Source organism: Vulpes vulpes, chromosome 1 (assembly GCF_048418805.1).
Source record: "Vulpes vulpes isolate BD-2025 chromosome 1, VulVul3, whole genome shotgun sequence".
In the NCBI taxonomy this organism is placed as follows: Eukaryota; Metazoa; Chordata; class Mammalia; order Carnivora; family Canidae; genus Vulpes; species Vulpes vulpes.
In genome coordinates, this window is record NC_132780.1 from 12,110,252 (window position 1) to 12,132,425 (window position 22,174).

The 22,174-nt window shown below is 51.2% G+C and overlaps 1 protein-coding gene and 1 pseudogene across 1 annotated transcript; both read left to right on the plus strand.

Annotated features, from left to right (window-relative positions):
• Positions 1–1,198: 1,198 nt before the first annotated feature.
• PVR (PVR cell adhesion molecule) lies at positions 1,199–17,673 on the plus strand. The gene is made up of 8 exons (XM_026014006.2): positions 1,199–1,446; positions 4,217–4,576; positions 8,912–9,214; positions 10,169–10,286; positions 12,808–12,956; positions 13,804–13,920; positions 15,655–15,686; positions 16,123–17,673. Exons 1-8 carry the CDS (start codon positions 1,386–1,388, stop codon positions 16,192–16,194), a joined length of 1,212 nt encoding a protein of 403 aa, XP_025869791.1. The 5' UTR covers positions 1,199–1,385; the 3' UTR covers positions 16,195–17,673.
• On the plus strand, positions 5,990–7,171 carry LOC112931357 (haloacid dehalogenase-like hydrolase domain-containing protein 2 pseudogene; annotated as a pseudogene).
• Positions 17,674–22,174: the final 4,501 nt, after the last annotated feature.

Consider the following 22,174-nt stretch of genomic DNA (forward strand, 5'->3'; position numbering starts at 1 on the left):
TTACAAAGGCGAAGATTTGTGTCTGTATTATTTTCTGCTGCCTCCCTGTGCCAGGAATAGTACCTGATTCAATGAATTTATGTCAAACAAAGAATGGGTGGAACATCATTCTCACCGACATGATTATTCAATGATAACTGTGAACACATTGATACTAGTTGTCATTGTTGTAGCTGTTGTCTATTGAGTAATACAGGAATTGGGCTAAACAGTTGCTTGTTTAAGCCTCATAAACCCTCCTGTGAAGCCAGTACTGTTATCATGCCCGTTTTGCAGATAAGGAGGGCAAGGAGGAGCAGCTTGCCCAGTATAAGCCCAGGCCTTGTCTGCCTCCAAAGTCCAGAGAGTTAATGCCTGGTGGTTGAGAACGTGGGATCTGTCTGGATTGTAGGTCGAATGTCTGCTCCCGCACTCAGCCAACTTGACCTTTAAAAAGTGAAGTAAGTCAGTCAGAGAAAGACAAATATGAAACCATTTCACTTAGGTGGAATTTAAGAAACAGAACACAGAGGGAGAGGGGGGGAACAGGTTGTTAAATAGAGAGAAGGAAGGGGAAGAGGGGGAACCAGGCGAGGGGCCTTAAGAGTACACTTGTTGGGCACCTGGGTGGCTCAGTGGTTGAGCGTCTGCCTTTGGCTCAGGTCGTCATCCTGAGGTCCTGAGATTCAGTCCCCCATGGGGGCTTCCCCGCAGGGAGGCTGCTTCTCCCTTTACTTATGTCTCTGCCTCTCTCATGAAAAAATAGAATCTTAAAGAAAAAAAAAAAAATTGGGACGCCTGCGTGGCTCAGTGATTGAGCATCTGTCTTCGGCTCAGGCCGCGATCTCGGGGCGCGGGATCGAGTCCCGCATCGGGCTCCTTGCGGGGAGCTGCTTCTCTGTCTCTGCCTCTCTGTCTCTGTCTCTCACGAATAAATCAATAAAATCTTAAAAAAAAAAAAAAAAAGTTAAAAAAAAAGTATACTTGTTGCGGTGAGCTCGGAGAAAGGTACAGAAGTGCTGGATCACTCTACTGGAAGCCAGAAATTAATACAACACTCTGTTAAGTACACAGCAACAAGAAACGGCAAAATGCACCCAGCGGGACCTCCAGCGCCCTGACGCAGCGGCTCCGGCCCCAGCCAGCCTGCGGCCTCTCCTGCGCAGGCGCGCAAGGGCAGCCCCGCCCCGCCCCGCCCCCCTCCCCGCCCCGCCCCTACTCTGCCGGCGCCGGAGAGCCGGGGAGCGCGTCGGTGGGAGCTTTTCGAGCGCCCGCGGGGTTCCGGTGCCACTAGGCTGCCCGGTTCTCTGGGCAGTGGCTGGGCGTCCGCGGCGGCCGGGGACGGAGCGCGAACCCCGAGATCCGGGGAAGAGGCTGTGCGGAGGGGCACCCGGAGGAGCCCAGTTATGTGGCCGCCGCCGCTGCTGTGGCTGCTGCCGCTGCTGCCCTGGGCACCCACGGAAGCCGGTGAGTCACCCGGGCGGGCCAGCGGCCGCTGGTCCCCCTCTCCCTCTCCACCAGCGGGATGCTCGGCCTCCCCCCGCCCCGGGCTGCGGAAACCGGCGGGCCTCAGGCTCCCAGAAAGCGAGTTCGCTGCCATGGGTCCAGGAAAATTACTGCGGAGGGTGACTCACGGGCCGCCACCTCAAGTCCTGTGACGCTCACCGGTTCTTCCCCCACCTGATGCCAAACCCTGGCCCGCTGATCCCCACAGAGAATGTTGATGGGGGAGGGGGGGTAAGAGGGCGGTGGCACATAACCCTTTCCCCCTCTGACCCCAAATGTATGGCTCTAAGAGCACGGCCATTCATTCATTCATTCATGCACGTGTGCATGCATTCAGCGCTTACTATGTGTCTGTCAGTGTTCCAGGTCCTGGGGATACAGCTCTGAACTCCAGCGGGCCCTGGTTTCAAAACAGCTTTTGGCATTTTTAAAAAAGATTTTATTTATTTATTCATGAGAGGCACAGAGAAATAGGCAGAGGGAGAAGCAGGCTCCCTGCCGGGAGCCAGATGAGGAACTTGAGCCCAGGGATCGTGCCCTGAGCTGAAGGCAGACGCTCAAGCCCTGAGCCACCCTGGCATCCCACTTTTGGCATTTAATGCCTGTGAGAGCTCAGGAGAGTTTCCTAAGCTCTCTGTTTCCATAAAATGTGTTGGGGATTGGGGTGGCTGGGAGGGGGTGGGGGCAGACGCTTTTTATGACTGTGTCTTGGGAGGATGCTGAGCAAAGTTGGATGCACTTGGTAGCATAGTGATATTGATAATTCGTATGAACAATTTTAATACTGAATGTAGACTTGGGGAAGCCACGGTCCCTTATCTCACCAAAAAGGTGACTCCCAGAACACCGGGCACAGCTCCAGAAAAGAGGAACCCACAGTTTGAGGAGTTCACAGAGGGCCACCAACCCAAACCTCTTAAGGAGATTCCCAATATGGGTTCCACTGTGACCTCCATTTACAGATGAGGAGATTGAGGCATGGAGAGGGGAAGTAACTTGCCCAAGGCACCAGCAAGAAGTAGCAGGTCCCATGAGTAAATGAAAATAGTGGTCAGGGCCCCCTTGACCAGGGCAGGAGAGCCTGGTGCCCAGGATCCTGAGTGCAGGGTAGATCAGGCCCGGGGTTGGCCCTAGGCTATGCTACTCCTCCATTAGCCTAGGCAAGTGACTTAACCCTCAGAGGTGCACCTCACCTCTCTGTCCAGTAGGGATGAAAAAACTAGTGCACATCTCATTGGGGCAATGGAGAGGGTTGCAGGAGGCCACGTGTCAGAAAGCAGCTCAGTGTCTGGCACAGATAGGCACCAAAGTGTGGTTATTAGACTTCACTCAATGTCATCTTAGTGGCACCTTGGCAGGGAGGAGACTTGCTGTTTGGTGGAGGAAAGTACCGGAGGAGACCCATGTGCCCAGAGCCATGCAGCTCAGCAGTGGCAGAGCTGGGATTCAAACCCATGTTAGCATGCTCACCACTCCACAATTGCTTGTGTCCAAACCATGCCCTCCTCCACCCAGCACGCTCTAAGCACCCCTGTCCATCACCTCCCAGCTTCTTCTTCCTCATAACACAATAATTATAACATTCACCTTGATAAAGCCATTGGGACATGCTAATCCCTCCACGTAGATTTCACTGTCTCGTCCATTCAATAACCCTATGATGTTATAACCATCCCCCAATTTACAGATGATAAAACTAGACTCAGAGGAGTGAAACCACCTGCACACAGACCCACAGTTGCTGAGTAGCAGTACCAGGATTCAAGGAACTTAACTCCTTCCCACTGTCTCCATTATCTTTATTATTAAAAATAAGAATGTATAGCACCGTGTTTATTCATAGCAATAAAAGCCAAGACATAGTGAAGACCTACTATGTGCTGAGGCTGAAAGATTTTAATAGGGAGCCTTTTGGGTTAAAGGTCAAGACTGCCAAGTGTAGACTGCAGGCTTCAAATCCCACTTCTGCCATTTACCCTCTCTGTGACCTGGAGCAAACGACTCTCTGCCTTGGTTTCCCCGTCTATAAAGTGGGGCTGACAGTAGTGCTTGCCTCAAAGAGCTGTTTAAGGACTAAATGCTAAGAGATGTGTGAAGCACTCAGAACAGCCCCTGATCTGTGTAAAGCAACCTGTGCTGTTATTAGTCCCACATTACAAGCTGGGAAAGAATCAGAGAGGTTAAATAACCTGCCTGAAGCCTCACAACAGAGATTGGAAGGGATCCAAAATCCTTGGGTTATAATCGCCTCCCTTCTTGTGCCAGGATCCCGTATAAACCTCCCAATCAGGGTCCATGCATAGTAATACTAATACTAATATTACCATATTTCATAGATTCTAAGATTTAAAGTTTCTGCCTCCTTTTTTCTACCCCTCAATTGGATATCCTGTAAATGACAGCATCCCAGTGACATTGATAACACTAAGCCGATGAAAACGTTCTGGAACTAGATAGTAGTAATAGTTACATACATGACTCATTGCCACAGAATTGGGCACCTTAAAATGGTTTAAATGGTAGATTTAAGTTTTTAACCACAATATGGACCACAATTTAAAGCTTCGATGATGCTGAGATTGGGGAAATACGGTAATAACAGCGCAGCGAAGCTGTGGGGATGGTTGCAGACCCGGGTAGGGGCTGGGATGGTGGGGGTGCCAGTGGGCGGTGCCCCTCCGCATCCAGGCCTCCAACTCCGGGTCTGACCCTGCCCTGTGTTTCCCTGCAGGGCCCGTGACCGTGGGTGTGCTGGCGCCGGCGCAGGTACATGGCCTCCTGGGCGACACTGCAGAGCTGTCCTGCCAACTGCCGCCACTGGAGCATGCGGTGCACGTGACACAGGTGACCTGGACCCGGCGGGATGCGGCAGGAGAGGACTTCAATGTGGCGGTCTTCCATCCCACGCAGGGTCCCAGCTTCCCAGAGCCTGGGCGGTTGGAGTTTGTGGCCGCCAGGCCCGGTGAGGAGCTGCGGGATGGGTCACTGGCCCTGCGGGGACTGCGCGCAGATGATGAAGCCAACTACACCTGCCGCTTCGCCATGTTCCCCGAGGGCAGCAGGAGTGCCCATACCTGGCTCCGGGTGTTGGGTGAGCAGAGGAGCAGGGATTAAAGGGGGGGTAGGGCTGGGGGGAGGAGGTGCAGGGATGGAGGGGCAGATTCTGTGGGGACAAAAGGAGGAGATGAGGCAGATGGGAGGGCCAGAGGGGGCTGGGTGAGGTGGAGGCAGCGAGGGAAGTCAGAGAGGGAAGGGGATGGAGGCTAGGAGGAGAGTTGGGATCCTGGAGGGTAAGATCTTAAAAGCTCTTGCAGGCTGAGGGCAGAGCATGGAGGAGGGTGGGTAGGAATGGGGAACAGGGGTAGTCAGGGGGAGTCCCGGCAGGGGCCTGGGAAGCAGGGAGGCCAGGGCTTGCTTCCTAGTTGGCTACTACTAGCTGGGCAAGTGCTTTCTTTAAGAAAACAAACGTATTTTTAAATGTATTTATTCATGAGAGACACAGAGAGAGAGGCAGAGACACACACAAGGGAGGAACAGGTTCTCCACAGGGAGCCCAATGGGGGACTTGATCCCAAGACCCCAGGATCATGCCCTGAGCATGAAGACACTCAACCACTGAGGCACCCAGGCATCCCTTAGCAAGTGCTTTCATCTCAGATTCCCCCTTTCCTCGCCTGTAGAATATGCTTAGTGACGAGAGTGCTGCCCTCACAAAGCTGTCCTGAGAGTCTCAGGAGTTTATCCAGCTGAACCTTAGAACAGAGGCCAGCTGTGAGCTCCTGATGGCTGTCAACCACTGTTTCTACCTTTGTTTGTTTTTTTCTTAAAGATTTTATTTATTTACTCATGAGAGAGACAGAGAGAGAGGGGCAGAGACACAGGCAGAGGGAGAAGCAGGCTCCATGCAGGGAGCCCGATGTGGGACTCAATCCCAAGACTCCAGGATCACGCCCTGGGCCAAAGGCAAGCACCAAACCACTGAGCCACCCAGGGATCCCCCTGTTTCTCCCTTTGATAAGGAATTTGAATTATACCAACCAGAAAGAGAGTGACTCTGACACTGGTAGAGGAGGCTTTCCCCAGCGGGGCCCAGACACCCCCAGGCATTGTAGTGGACTCGTGGTTCATTTTCCTGAGCACTAGGAAGAATAATACAGAATATTTCCTCTTTGAAATTGAGTAGGAAGTCTCTATGCCTCTGTGAAATGGAGATCACTACGAGGATCACAGTGAAAGCTGACATGTACTTAGCGTTTGCTGGCCAGGAACTGATCCCGATCTTACAAGAGTGACTCCTGCACAATCAAGTGCTTGGAACCAGGGCCGGGCACACAGGACCCAACCATGGGTGGTGCTTGTCATTTCAGCACACCTGGGACTTCAGGTCTTACAGTTCGGGATGAGGGTAAAACAGAACCAGTGAGTGGCCCTGGGCCCAGTTCCCGGCTTCTAGCAGCTGTGTCACTGGCGCCCTGGGGCTGGATTCAAGGACACCACCACCACCATGCTGCCTTTCCTGTTAGCAGGGGCCTTTGCTGAGGACGAAGCTGGGGGAAGTGCTCCACACTGTGGGTTAAAGCTCTTTTGGTGGATCTCGGTGGCACACTTCGCACTCAAATTGCAGCTGTGTCAGGCGCAGAGGAAGCTCATAAAAGGTTATATGGTTAACCTCTGTCATGGTTAGGTGTGAGACCAATACAACCAGAGAGAGCAAGCAAGACCTATTGGAAAGATTGAAAAATTTGGTGTTTGAGATCTCTGAAGATGAAATATTCACTTCTCTGATTACAGCCAGAAATTTAGTAGAGCAGGGGGGCGCCTGGGTGGCTCAGTCAATAGAGTGTCCGACTCTTGATTTCGGCTCAGGTCATGATCTCAGGGTCATGAGATCAAACCCCATGTTGGGCTGCATGCTGGGCCTGGAATCTGCTTGGGATTCTCTCTCTCCCTCTCCCTCTGCCCCACCCCCTACCCTCAGAACAAGCCCTCACTCACTCTCTGTCTCTCTAAAAAAAAGAAAATTTCGTAGAGCAGAAACAGGTTGGACACATCCTACTAATAGATGATCAGCCCCTACCTGATTTCAGAGAAATATGAACAAGTGATCCTAATGCTGTGGTCATAGGCTTGGCACCAGAACACTTTGATTATCAAATTCTGAATTGGGTGTCCTGGTTACTCCCGGATGGGGTGCCTCTGATAATAATCTACAAAGCCAAATATTACAAGAGGAGAGAGGGTCTAGCCCCGGGGCCTGGACCGTTCCTGACGGCTTTAGAGTAGGCCACAGACACCGAGGCCACTGTAGTGGGAAAACCAGAGAAAATGTCCTTTGTGGAGGCATTGCAGGGTGCTGGCCATGAATCTGAGGAGGCCATCATGATAGAAGATTACGGGGATGATGTTGGTGGGGCTCAGAATGTCGGCACACTGGGTGTCTTAGTAACAACTGGGAAATATCAAGCAGCAGATGAAGAAAAATACTAATCAGTCTCCTCAACTTTGTGAGAGCTTCCCTTGGGCTGTAGGCCACATTCGGCAGAGTCTATCGTGACCCCTAACGTGAATCAGAAGCAACTGGAAACACAGCTTCTCGTGTGTGGAATTAATCCCTCCCTAACTCCATGCCAGCACAGATAGACGCAGACCAACCCTCCTCTACTGTACATCAATTAGAAAGAAAGGTGTTGCACTGCAGCCAGCCCCTAAGCCTTGCTTATGTCTTTTGTTCTGTTTTGTAAAAGATGATGAGACTCAAAGAAAGTGAAAGCTAACATTTTAGGCCATTCCTTTTAAAATAGTCCTCAGGTTAGGCAGGGCTGGGAGGGAGGTTCCATAAGGAGTCGTGTTCTCGGCCATCTCCTCGCTGGTACTTTGGGAGGGGGCGGTGTTCAGATTGTGAATAAACTTGCATGGCATTTTTGTAAATGAGAAGATAATGTGTTGAAAAGCGTATTTGGCTGCAGTTTTAATATTAGGTTCAGCTGTGAAATCTATCAGACGTGCCCGTGGGGCACCTGGGTGGCTCAGCCGGTGGCGTGTCTGCCTCCTGGCTCAGGTCATGATGCCAGGGTCCTGGGATCAAGCTCCACATCAGGTTCCTTGCTTGGCAGAGAGCCTGCTTCTTCCTCTCCCTCTGCCTGGCACTCCCGCTGCTTGTGCACTCTCTCTCTCTCTGTCAAATAAATAAATAAAATCTTAAAAAAAAGGAAGAAGTGCTAAGTGGAATACAAGTCAGGAAAAGCAAAACAAATTGTCGTTCAGCCCAAGTGATCGAGTGAATTTGCTTTCACAGATGTGGAAAACTAGATTATCTACTAGATCAGTCCCAGCACAGTGACTTCTTTTTCTCTGCATTAGCCAGAGATGACTAATTTAAATTTCGAACTTGATTTTAATTTAAAATTTCCTTTAATAACCTGTTCGTTACAGATGCCTATTGCATACTGTTGTCACTTTTATTTTGGAAAGTTATGTAACATTAAAAGTACCAGTATTTTACCAAAAAGAAAACACACACACACACACACACCAAAAAACCCACAACCGTGAGTCATATTTAAGAGAAATCTCCAGGGGGATCCCTGGGTGGCTCAGCGGTTTAGCGCCACCTTTGGCCCAGGGCGTGATCCTGGAGTCCTGGGATTGAGTCCCACATTGGGCTCCCTGCGTGGAGCCTGCTTCTCCCTCTGCCTTTGTCTCTGCCTCTCTCTCTCTCTCTCTCTCATTAATAAATAAAATCTTAAAAAATAAGAGAAATCTCCAACCCATAATAATGCAACAATAACAAGCAATAATGAGGAAGGAAACAAGTGGAGCTCCAGGTTTGGGAATCACCAGAATAATGATGAAGGGTTTAGAGTCAGACCTCACGTGAAAGCCCAGCTCTGTCCCATAGAACTGTGTGACCTTAAGCCTGTCTTCCCTTCTCAACCTGCAGAGCACTGCTCAGCCCTCCTCTCCTCCATGAAGCCCTCCTTCACTCTACCAACACTGCGGCACCCCTTCTGGGATTCCCCCACCCCAGCCTTGCCCACTGCGGGTTGCCACACTCTCGGGAAATCCGTCTTCCTCTTTGACGGTGTAGCCCCTGAAGGCAGGGCTGGGTCCTATCATCACCCGTGATACAGCCAGGCAGTGTATTCAATTCCTAATAATAATAACGTTTACTGAGCACTTACGGTGCCAAGTACCATTTTATATTCTCATTGCCTATGATCCTGTCATTATCTCCCGTGGACAGATGGAGAAGCACATGTGCCCACAGCCACCCAGCGGCTCAAGGACAGAGCTGGGATTTGAACCTGGCCTGCCTGTACTCTCAGCTAGCTGCCCCTCTCCCCCAACCCTCCAACCCCCGCTGCTGTGATGTTTGTTGAAAGACCGCAGGCGAGGACTGACCGGTCCCTTCCCCTCCTGTCTGCAGCCCAGCCCGAGAACAAGGCTGAGCCCGAGGAGGTCCCGTTCAGCCCGCTCACCCCAGAGCCTGTGCCCGTGGCCCGCTGCATCTCCAGTGAGGGTCGCCCACCTGCCCGCATCTCCTGGCCACACCTGGACGGCCAGGCCAATGAGAGCCAGGTGCCTGGACACCTGCCTGGCACGTTCACCGTCATCAGCCTCTTAACCTTGATCCCCTCGAGCAAGGTGGACGGCAAGAATGTCACCTGCAGAGTGGAACATGAGAGCTTGAAGAAGCCCGTCCTGCTGCCCGTGACTCTCGCTGTGCCTTGTGAGTGTGCCCAAACGTGAGCAAGCACAAGGACCGCTACATTGTCTACACGGGGCCCCCTGGGCCACAAAAACACTATCCTTCATGGTCTGTACCAGCTTCTTAGGCGACAGTCCACGCTGCACCCTGGTTTGTCTACCCTGGCTCTCCTGGTCACTGTCTACACTGACACCCCACAGTCTCTCCCAACTCCCTTGAAGACGGCCTATGCACACTGCCTCCACCTGCTTCCCTAGGCAACTGTCTACACTGACCTTGCCTGCATTGCTACACTGTTTACTGCACTGTCTACCCCAACTCCCTTGTCCATTTTCTACACTGCCTTACCATTGTCTACACTGGGTTTCTGAATATTCCCTCCTGGGCAGCTGCTACACTGATTCCCTCAGGCACTGTCTTCCTTGGACACCTGCAACATTGCCACTGGGTCTGAGGGAAGAGGGATCAACACTGGCTCCTCCCCATAAAAAAAAAAAAAAAAAAAAAAAAAACACTCTGTCTCATTGGCCTTGCCCATGGGGACTTTGAAAAGTCCTCCCTGTTGATCACATTTGGGATGGATAAGCAGCAGCTGAAGCAGAGCCATCCAGGATTCTTCCTGGCAGGATTTGTCAGAGCCTTGAATATATATGTTCCTGTGGGTTATGGACACCTAAGAGGCCTTTTCTCACAGGAGACCCACAGGATACCAGGACCTAGCTACCAAGGAAAATGAGTACAGAGGAGCAGGTCCCCAGAAGCCTTCTCAGCACCCCCCTACCCCCCACCCTGCCAAGGACTTTTGACCTGATGTTCTCTGAAGAGATCCATTGCCCCAGACTCCTCAAAGGCCTCTCTGTCTTGGGCTATTCCTGAAGCCCATTGAAGCCTTTTCTCATTATGCCATGACCCCACGTATCTTTAGGCCCCTCTGAGGAGTCCCTGTCTCTGAACCTGTGTGTCTATTTCCCTCAGACCCTCCCGAAGTCTCCATCTCTGGCTATGATGGCACCTTATACATGGGCCACAGTGAGGTCACTCTGAGCTGTGATGTCCGCAGCAAACCGGAGCCCACGGGCTATAACTGGAGCACGTGAGTCCTGGGTGGACCTGGGCTCCAGGGTCTGAGGGAGGAGGGGGCTGGGGGCCTGGACTCCTGGGTCCGAGGGAGGAGGGGGCTGGGGGCCTGGACCCCTGGGTCTGAGGGAGGAGGGGGTTGGGGGCCTGGATTCCTGGGTCTGGGGGAAGAGAGTTTGGGGCCTGGACCCCTGGGTCTGAGGGAGGAGGGGGCTGAGAGCATGGACTCCCGGGTCTGAGAGAGGAGAGTTTGGGGCCTGGATTCCTGGGTCTGAGGGAGGAGGGGGCTGGGGGCCTGGACCCTCAGGTCTGAGGAAGGAGAGCCTGGGGGCCTGGATTCCTGGGTGTGAGGGAGGAGAATTTGGGGCCTGGACCCCTGGGTCTTGGGAAGAAGGTGGGTACAAGAAAGTAAAAAGAGAGAAGTTGACTTTAGGCCCCAGTGAACTTTCTGTCTTGTATGAACAGTTTATGAGAGGTCGGTTCAGGTTCGCTGTTACACCTGCTCTTTTGCGTGGCCTGCTGTGTGCCGGTGGCCACCTCATCCCGTGTGATTCCCCACACTCCGCGCACAGGCAGCATCATCACCACGCCCGGGGTTCTTTAAGCCGGGCCCCAGTAACCACCATCATCTGCATGGGTCCCATGGCCACAAGGGCATAGAAGTGGCTCTCAAATCAGCATCTGGCTCAACCTCCTAACCTCAGGACTGTGCCACCTCTCAGGTCACCTCATGTAACCTGCTCAGTCACTTCTGACAGAGCGGGTGCTGTCCCCATTCTCTGGATGAGGAAACTGAGGTGCAGAGCACTCAGATCTCCTTGGATTCATACCAAGGCGAGGGGGAAGAGTGGGGGAAGCAAAAAGCAAAGGAATCGATAGTTTTACATAATTCGCATCGGGCTTTTGTTCTAATTACAAACAAATTTATGGCCATTATAGAAACTTCAGACAATCCAGTTATGAGCAAAAAGAAAAAACTAAGAACGTGTAATCAAGTGCCCAGAAATATCCACCGTTACCCCATACCCCTCCCGCCTTCTGTTCTCTACGCTTCTCTCCCTCCGTCTCGGGAACGCCTTTCCGTGTCAGCTCTCAGAGCCGCATCCCCGTGCTCCCCAGCATCTCATCGGGAGAACTTGTAGACATACAAAAAAAGCTGTAAGACTTTGCCAGGGAGCGCTCAGAAACCCCCCATGTGGATTTCTCCCACCCATACTTTCCTGGACCTGCTGAATCATGTCCATCAATCCATCCCTCTCTCCATCCATCAGGGTTTTTTTTTTTTGTTGTTATTTTTTTCTTACCTCTTATGCACTTCAGAGTACCCGCAACCCCCTTTGCGGTGCTGCTGGGATTCCGTTCCATCCTATGTGCATGCCATCAATTATTTACCGCCCCCTGTAAGGGAGATAGGGGGCTCGCGTCCCTCTTGCAAGCATGCAGATGCCGCAGGGGTGATCATCCCCACCTGCCCGGCTCGGTGGATGGGCACAGCTGTGCATCTAAGGAATTGTGGCCTTGGGTCTTCCAGTGAGTGGTGTTGGCTGACGCCTCCCCGTCCTGCCTCAAAGCACCGTGATCCAGGCTGCTGAGCCCACATGGCTGGGTTTCCATCCCAGCTCTGCCAAGCGCCCAGAACTCCGTGCTTGCATCTTCTCTGTCCATTAAACTGAAGTGTGTCCGCTGTTTACCGTGTGCCAGATCCCACTGGCCAACACACCCTCGTAAATGAGACAGGCCACATTCCTTCCCCTCCTGGTGCTCCATCCTAGCGGGGGAGAGAAACAATAAACAAAATAACATTGTGAGGTGTAGTGTGTCGGATGGGGATAAATGCTGGGAAGAGGTAAAGCAGAGCCGGGGGATGGGGGGTTTTGCAGTTGCAATAAGCGGGCCAAGAAGGCTGTTGCTAAGGTGACGTCTGAGCCCAGGCCTGAAGGAAGTGAGGACGCGCCGTGCACATACCCGGGGGAATAGCATTCCAGGCAGAGGGAACAGCATGTGCAAAGACCCTGCAGTGGAAACCTAACTGGAGTGTTGGAAGATGAACTCGGAGGCCACTGTGGATACAGAGCAAAGGGGAGAGTAACAGACAGTGTGGTCCGAGGTATCTGCAGCCGGTGGATGGGGTCTGTGGCTGTGTTAGCACTTTGGGTTTATGCAGGGTGAGGCGGAAGCCACAGGAAGGCTCTGAATAATGAAGGGATGTGAAAAGTTAGTACTCGCAAGATCTCTCCAGCTGCTCATAGGGGACAGTGTAGTGGGGGTGGGGTAGAGGCAGGGAGTCCCATGAAAAGGTAGCCAAGGTGGCCCAGAAGCTGGGGGATCAGACCAGGGTGGTGGCCGGGGAGGCCTGCAGAGGGGCTGGAGTCTAGAGAGGTTTTGGAGGTGAGATGGGTGGGACCCGCTGATGGGTTAGATGTGGGTGTGAGTGGAAGAGTCGGGAAACTCCAGGGTTGCTCTCAACTTTGATCAGAGACGGCATGAGTACACAGTGAGAGCTCACACCTGCCACTTCACCCATCTGTCTCTCCCAGGACTGTGGGTCCCCTGCCACCCTCTGCTGTGGCCCAGGGCTCGCAGCTCCTGATCCATACCGTGGACGAGTCCATCAACACGACTTTCATCTGCCGTGTCAGCAACGCCCTAGGGACTGGCCAGGCAGAACTGAGCATCCTGGTCAGAGGTGAGGAGCCCCTTGGGTGGTAAGAATAGAGGGACCGAAGGAGGAAGTCCCAGCAGGATTCCCTCTGAGGGAGGAGTTTGGAAGTGCTCCCTGGTTAAGAGATTCCTCAGACACAAGAATGCTTTCTGATTTCCATCCCCCCCAATCCCCCTCATGAAAGGACCACTGCAGTCAGCTTTAGTCTCTGTTAACATCTGTACCACTGAAACTATTGTACAGCCTGCTAGATAGCCCCCTCTGCAAACTCAGGCTTGGGTAGTTGCAGGAGGTTTGTCCCCAGGGTCTCAGGAAGGCCTTCCCAAGTATATTAGGCAGGAGTCTCTATCAATTGCAACTGATAGAAGGACAACTCAAAATAGTCTAAGCAAAAACAGGACTTTATTGAAAATGTACCTTCAGGTACGGTTAGATCCAGATGCTCCAACTATGAAACCCAAGAACTTCCCTTTACATCTCTTGTCTCTGCTTTTCTCTGTGTTCTCAGGGAGGTGAGCTGTCCCTTGGCAGCTACAGCCTCCCATCTCACCCATCTAGTAATCCCAGGGGAGAGAATATACCACTTCCAGCAGCTCTAGCCAAAGTCGCAGGGCTGGCTGTCATTGGCTTAACTGGGGTCACAGCCTCCCTATGAATCAATCACAATAGCTGCAGAGAATGAAATGCTCTGACTGGCCAGACCTGGTTTAAAGTCCTGTCCTAGGAACCAGGGGGTGGGGTCAGGTCCTCCTAACCATATAGACTGAGAGACAGAGCAGTAGCTTCCCTAAAGGATGAGGAGTAATGTGTAGGGCCAGGTGAAGACCCCAGAAGCCTCTGAACCTAACTCTGCTTCCTTTTGTTCTTGCAGAAAAACCTCCCAACAAGCACAGCTTGTCCACTGTGATCCTCATCATTTGTGGAGCTGTGGCCGGGATCATTGTGGTCCTGGGGTTGCCGATATATTTCTTGCTGCGCAGACGCTCCCGTGAGTCCCTCCTCTTTGGCACATCTCCTGCCTGTCAGCAGTGAATGAGCATTATTACAACTGCCATGGTTGGCCACCTATTGTGATCTATACTAAGCCCCATACATGGCAGCCTCCCGCTGAATCCTCAGTACCATGAGGTTCCCCCATTTTACACGTGAGGACCCTTAAGTTCAGAGGCTCTTGTTCATCGTATCGGTGATTCCTTTTACAAATGTTTAGGGAGTAAGGGTAGCAGCTGGCACTCTGATCCCCACCTCTTAAGGTCCTGATGCTCTTTTTTTCTTTTAAGATTTTTTATTTGTTTATTCATGAGAGACACACAGAGAGGCAAAGACACAGGCAGAGGGAGAAGCAGGCCCTTCGCACGGAACCCATGTGGGACTCAATTCCCGGACCCAGGACCATGACCGGAGCCAAAGGCAGACACTAAACTGCTGAGCCACTGAGGCATCCCAAGGGCCTGATGCTCTTGACTCAAGGGCTCCACCCAGGCTGTCCCCCTGCCTGGGGCACCCTTCCCATGGCTCCTTCTGGTGAAGTCCTTTGGCTGCATAAGAAGAGCTACATTTTCCAGAGCACTTTATACCTGTGGTGCCAGGGACTTTCTGTGCAATGCCCCTCTCAAATGCTCACTACTACCCTGCAAAGTGAGTCCTGCCATGAGCCCCACAGTAGAGACAAGGAAATGTTTGCTTGGAGAGATGAGGTCGGCCAACAGGCGCACAGCCAGGTCAGGCAGAGAGGGCGGTTCTGTTGCCCTCAAAGCTTATACCCTCAACCGCTAAACAAAACTGCCTCCTCACAGCCCCGCTGGAGGCCGCCTCCTCCAGGAAGCCCTTTCTGATCTCCCAGAGTGAGCCTAGCACCTTTTCTGGTCTTCCCCATCCCCCATCCCAGCCCTTGCCCACTCTGGGATGCCACTGTGTGGGGACTTGTCTGTCTCTCCAGGGAACTGTGATCCCCAGAAGAGCAGAGCTAGAACTGTCATGGTCATGGCTGTGTCCCCAGCCCCACCTCCCACTGGGGGCCGGGCACACAGGAGACACTTGAGGAAGTATTTATGAAGTATGGCATCTCCAGGGCCCTCATTCTACTGCTTTATTAATTGTGTCATCAAGGGCAAATGACCGATTCTCTTTGACTCAGTTCCCTCCTCTGAAATGGGAGTAACTGTACCTCATCATACAGGTAAAGTGCTTGGCGCAGCATTTGGTTCGTCATAAGCCACATGCTGGCTGTATGTAGGCTCTAATAACTATTGCCGCTGATACTATTACTATGATTAATCTGAACTCCATGAGAGTAGGGATTTGTGTCTGTTTTGCTCATAGCTGTACCTGCAGCACCTAGCATGCACCTGGCACAAAGTAGACATTTCCTATTTGCTAAATAAATCCCTGTTTGATGGTTGAGGAAACCGAGGCACAGAGAGTCAATTGCCTGAGGTCACACAGCTCCTAAAGAACAGGGCTGGGATTTGAAGCCTTCTATCATATTCTAGAACCCATGCTGAATAAATATCTATTTATACTTAATAACTACATGAATAGCTGGGTGAGGCATATACCCCAGTCCTGTTTTATGAATAACCACTGTGGGGAGTGGCTCCTCCATGTCAATGGCAGAATTGGGGCTGAGAATTCAAGGGGCTATGACACCCACATGTGTCCTCTTGCCATGCTTTCCAGCATTGTCATTCATTCCTGACAACTTCTCTTCTTCTTTCCCTAGGTCAGAACCAACGCAGCTCCACTGCTAATGGCGTAAGTATGGTGGTGGAGATGAGGAGGGTGTGGAGTCTGCATGGACATTCCCAAGGAGGGGACAGACACCTCTGGGCACCCACAGCGCTTAACCAAAAGCCAGCATGGTGTCAGGAGCCAGGTCCTGGATCTTTTCTCCAAATACCTGGAGCAGTGGTTCCCAACCTTTCCTGCTGGGCAGACTCCCCTGAAAAGTTTGCCCAAAATGCAGGTTCCTAGGTCCCGCCCTCTGAGAGTCTGGTCTGGTGGGCCTGTGCTGGGGTCTGGGGATCTGCATTTCCATAGATGCCCCATCCCTCCCCACTCAGGACCATACTTAAGAAGTGCTGCCCTGGCTTCCAGGGAGAGGGGAGGGGACAGGTCTGCAGCTGTTTGCACCCAGAGCTTCCGTGTTTGGAAGGGCCCTGAGGCTAAAGTTTGAATATCTGCCTTCTAGCATGTCATCTATACAGCTGTGAACCCCGATGCCAGCTCCTCCCGGGATCCACAGACAAACAGCACCAGGTGACAAGGTGACAGTGTCACCACTGTTGGAGAGAGACTGGGGCTGGGGAGGAATGGACTTTGCAGCTGGACCCTGGCCCAGTGGATGCAGTCTCCCTTCAAAGAGAGTGGCCACCCTTCTCATGCCAGACCTCAAGACCCACAGTGGCAGGTGCAAGTCCAGCTGTCCCCACGACCCCCCCTCTCAGGTTCAGTTATTCACCGGAAGGAATCCCAGAACTCAGGAAAGTGGTTGTGCTCATGGTTACAGTTTACTACAACGAAAGTATGAGATTAAGATCAGAAGCATGAAAAGTCGCATGAGGCACCATCCAGAAGAGTCTTGGCACGAGCTTTCACTTGCACTGACAGTACTGATTTTTCCTGGCAATGATATGTGTCAACACAGAGTCCTGCCAACCGAAGAAGCTCAGCTGAGCCTTGGTTTCCAGGGTTTGTATTGGAGAGTCCATCATTGCAAACACTGGCTGACCACCCATGGAACTGACTTAGTCTCCAGCACCTCCCTAGGGCAAATCCTCACTATAAATCACACTGTTAGCATAGACTCACTGATGCTGCCCACAGCCCCAGGCAAAATAAGACTCTTATCAGCCAGGATACTCCCAGGGGCTTAGAGATTCCCTACCTCCCAGAGCCAGGGGCAAAGGAAAGGGCTAAATCTCACTTTGGGCAAGATTAACCCTTTCCTGCATTGTCATTGTGGGGCCACACAGACTATTGCAAGTGCCAGCAAAGTTTTGTAAGAATCTGACCTCTGGCCTTGAACTTCTGAATCTCCATGTCAGTGGAATCCCTGTGGTTACAAGAAAGAGCCGCCAGCCTTGTCCAGAAGAGAAGCCGAGGCTGGAACTCAGCTGCTCAGGGCACTCTGAGGAGCAGAAACAATGGTAGACATAAACTTGGAGGATGCAAGTTCCTGGCACCTTCTGCCGAGACTTGGGGCCTGGCATTGACAGGACATCGGAGGTTGACAGGACATCAAAGAAGGGGAGCCAGTACCCCACCAAAGAAAGCAAAGTGTCAAAAACAAGGAGGAAAAGGTTCTAGGAGAGCAGAAACCACAGCTGTGCAAGCCATACAGACAGCCCTCAGACCAGGGAGGATACAGCCCAACATCCCAGAGGCAGAGTTTCTCAGATACAACTGACCCATTTCTTTTACAACAGACTCTGACCTTGGAGGCAGGCACCAGAATTCCTCTAACAGTGAGACCTGTCTGTTGGGGAAGTACTTGGCAGGAAAGACCACGGGCCAGGATGCTAAACTGGAGCATGAGGCATGAGCTGCTGTACAAGAGAAAACAAGAAGTTCTTGGGATTCACTCAGGGTAGAAGGGAGAGTGTGAACAGCCTCCGTAAGGGGTAAGGGGTAGGGATGGCAAGGAGAGATAAATGGGAGGTTGGCCACATTGCTACTACATGAACCCCTATCCAGCCCCCAGCCCCAAATACTTTCTTAAAGTTAATTTATTACACCTCAAGTGTCTGTGTGCAGGGGAGGTCTTTCATAGGAATTGGAGACAGGCTGTTTTGTGTGAGCAAAACCAGAGGTGTGGGAGCAAGAACCTGAGTCAAGGGGTCACTTGGATGTCTCAGTGGGTTAAGTGTCTGATCCTACATTTTTTAAAGATTTTATTTATTTATTTATTTATTTGAGAGAGAATAAGCAGAAAGGAAGGGCAGAGGGAGAGAGAAGCAGATTCCCCACTGAGCAGGGAGACTGATGCAGGACTCAATCCCAGAACCCCAGGATCATGACCTGAGCCCAAGGCAGACGCTTAACCCACTGAGCCGCCCAGGTGCCCCTAAATAGCACATTTTATTTTAAGATTGTATTTATTCATGAGAAACACACAGAGAGAGGCAGAGACACAGGCAGAGGGAGAAGTAGGCTTTCCGCAAGGAGCCCGGTGTGGGACTCAATCCCGGGACTGCAGGATCACACACTGAGCCAAACGAAGATGCTCAACTCCTGAGCCACCCAAGCATCCCTGAATAGCATATTTTAGATGGAGGAATTGTATCACCACAAACTTAGTGGCTTAACACACAAAATTCTTCTCTCACAGTCTGGAGGTCAGAAGTCCAGAGTCTCACTAGGCTAAAATCAAGGTGTTAGCAGGGCTGGTTCCTCTGGAGGCTCCAGGGGAGAATCCATTCCCTGCCTCTCCAGCTTCTAGGAGTGCTGCTGGCATCCCTTTTTATATGGCCCATCCTATGGCCTTTCCTCCCCCTGCTCCCACCTCCCTCCTCCAAATTTCTTGCCTCTCTCTTTCCTTTATAGAACCTTGTAATCACACCAGGCCCACTTGGGTCATCCAGACTGAGCTCCCTATCTCAAAGTCCTCAACAAGATTTTATTTGTTTGAGAGAGAGAAAGAGAGAGAGAGAGCATGAGTACAAGCAGGGGAGCAGCAGACAGAGGGAGAGGGAGAAGCAGGCTTCCCGCTGAGCAGGGAGCCTGATGTGGGGCTGGATCCCAGGATGCTGAGATCATGACCTGAGCCAAAGGCAGACGCTTAACCCACTGAGCCACCCAGGCACCCCCAGACACTTGTTCTGCACCTTTCTTTTATTACTAAGGTTTCTGGGAATTCTAAGAGAGTGTCTTTAGTCTTTTTACAAAAAGTCACATAGTGGGGTACCTGGGTAGCTGAGGACTTTTTCTTTTTTTTTTTATTTTTTTATTTTTTATTTTTTTTTTTTTTCTGAGGACTTTTTCAACCAAGCCCCTACTGGACGGGCGTTTGTAGTATTTCTGCCCCTTTACCATTACAGTGTTGTAATGAGTGGCCTTACGTGCTGTCACACCCCAGCTCATGTTGACACATGAGTGTAGGACATACTTCCAGAGGTGAAATTGCTAATCAAAGAGTATGTGCCCCTGCTGTTGTGATAGTTACTATAAATGGTCCTTCCTAGAAGCCTCTGTGCTGGGCAATGATGGATGTGACCACTGGTTTCGGTGGGGGGAGCATCTGTGAATTCCACAAGAGCCAGGAGTGGAGAGCAGACCCAGAATTTTGGTATAGGAGTCAGAAAAACTTCACATAAAATTGAGAAAAAACCCGATGATCAGTATTGGAGAAGGAAGGGGACAGTGTCTGATGGAGAGCCTAACATAGCCCCAAACCCTCCCTCAGCTGACTCTGCTCCTACTGGGAGGAAAAGGAGTTCTGAGCCAATGCTCAAAAGGCCATATAGTGTAGGATTCCGTTTGCAGGAAATGTCCGGCGTAGGCAAATCCATAGAGGCAGAAAAGCCATCAGTGTTGTCCAAGGCCTGAAGGAAGGAGGTGACAGTGAAGGACCACTTAATGGGTTCAAGGTTTCCCTTTGGCACGATTGAAAAAACGTTCTGGAAATAGTGGTGATGGTTGCACAGCACTGTAATGTATTAAATGCCACTGAGCTGCACATTTCAAATTGGTTAAAATGAGGGGCGCCTGGGTGGCTCAGTCGGTTGCTCAGTCCGTTGAGTGTCTGACTCCTGATTTTTGGCTCATGTCATGATCTCAGGGCCGTGAATGGAGCCCTGTGTCGGTTTCCACGCTGAGCATGGAATCTGCTTGAGGATTCTCTCCCTCTCCCTCTCTGTTTCAAATAAGTAATATAATATAATATAATATAATATAATATAATGGTTAAAATTATCAAAAAATAAATGGTTAAAATGATCAATTTTTATTTTTTTAAATTTTTTAAAAGATTGTATTTATTTATTCATGAGAGATACAAAGAGAGAGGCAGAGACACAGGCAGAGGGAGAAGTGGGCTCCCTGTAGGGAGCCCCATGCAGGACTTGATCCCAGGGCCACAGGATCATGACCTGAGCCAAAGGCACGCTCAACCACTGAGCCACCCAGGTGCCCCAAAATGATTGATTTTATATGTTAGTTGTACTAAAATAAGAGAAAAAAACTTTAAAAATTTTTATAGAAAAAAAAATGTTTCCCAGCTCTTAGGAGCCGAATTTTTAAGAACCAATTAAATTCATGAAGTGAAGGATGGGTGAATTTTTTTTGAAGATTTTTATTTATTTATTTTTGTGTGAGAGAGAGAGAGCATGAGCATGGGTGGGGAGGGGAGGGAGAAGCAGACTCCCCGCTGAGTAGGGAGCCTGTCGTGGGGCTGGATCCTGGGATCATGACCTGAGCTGAAGGCAGATGATTACCCACTGAGCCACCCAGGTGCCCCAAGGATGGGTGAATCTTAAAGAAAATAATAGTATTCTAACTTTTAAGGAGAACAGTTCTTTAATGAGTCTTTATAAGCACAATAAGGCAGACTTTCTTCAAGGGGAGGGGCCATTGCAATAGAGCCATTGCAATGGGATCTTGTGGGGAGTGGGTGGGGGATTAGATTCAGCTCTGAACACAGCAAGGGCAAGTAGGACTTTATAACCAAGGAGCAGGTGGGGGGCCACAGGTGGGATATTACTAAGAGGTAAATCAGATGTAAGGGGAATCCTGGCTAACCTAACCTGACAAGATTCTTACTGAAGACAGGCCAGGATGACCAGACATCACCTGGGGAGTAGGGGGAGCGGGGAGGAGGAACCTATCAGATGTGGAGGGCAAGTGCTATCAAGGGCCGATAGCTGACTTAGGAGGATACTTGCCAAATTTGGACAAAACAGACATGAACACAGAAGTGCCAAACTCAGACCTCATAGGAAGTGTGCGGGGGAGCCTAGGTAGAGGCCAGTCAATGAGAGAATCTCCATCAGTCTATAAAATGTGATGGTGAGAATGCTTCAGGTTCCAAGAGCAGAGAGCACCCTCTCTCCCCACCGCTCCCCAGGCCTAGATTAAAAACAAGGAACCGGATTGTCTGTTTCTACTCCAGGCACCATGTGTGGAGTTCAGCTCTGCTCTCTGCTTTGTTTGTTCTATCCTTTGTTCCATCACTCGTTGGCATCATCCTTGGTGCCAAGACGGCTGCTGCATTCCTGCCATCACAACCAGACCCAGACCTGGAAAAACAGACCAACGTGTCCCGGGTGAAGTTCCCCAGCAGCCTCCTCTCGGGCATTGTGGGCCAGCGTCATCCACTGCTCAACCAATCCCTAGCCAAGGGAAGAGGACTGCTTGGGAGGCTTGGACCACTCAGGACCTGTCCTCTGGGGTTGGGGAAGAGCCCAGAGGAAGGCTGCAGAAGGGACAACAGAAGTCTGGACCTCTGGTATTTATTAGCAGTGACTCTCTGGGTAGTTGGAAGATGACTGAATGTTACTCTCTTCTTTTTGAGCTCATACTGTCTAAATTTTCCATATTAAACCTTGACTTTTAATAATGCAAAAGGAATCAAAGTCATTATTTGAAAGAAACAAACTGAAAGAGAGAGAGAGAGAGAAGCTTCAGCATGCAGAAAATCCAGAATAACTGGCTTTGCTTTATGCGCTGCCTAGTGCTGCTTACAGAGCCTCTGCTAAGGGGGTAGTGGTGATAATCTATCAGAGTCCCCCTGACACCCTCAACTCCACTCCTGCTGCACAACCAAATTCCTACTGGAACAAAGCTGGCTTGGGCAATCTTGTTGCAGCCCAAACTCAGAGCTGTCTCCCCCCGGAAGAACGTTCCCATCACCATCACAGAGGAGGAAGCCAAGCCTCAGAGAGGTGAAGTCATTTGCTCCCAAGATCCCATAGCCAAGTGGTGGCAGAGTCAGGCTCACCAGCTCGCCACAGGGCTGTGCTTGGACTCTGCAATGGTTCAGCCCACCTGGACCACACCACCCCCCCACTCCACCCTGCAAGGTGGATCAACGTCCAGATTTCTCTCTCACTCCAACCTGGGGACCCTGGTCTGATAGATGCCATCACCTGCGACAACCTGGTGACATACACAGGCAAACTACCACTGACTTATGGCCCCCCCAAACTTAGTGTTCTGCCCACAGATCCAGAAACCTCACCTGGCACTGCCCCCTTCAGGTCCCTACACGGGCACTGCCAAATAGAAACGTCTGTGATGGTGATGGA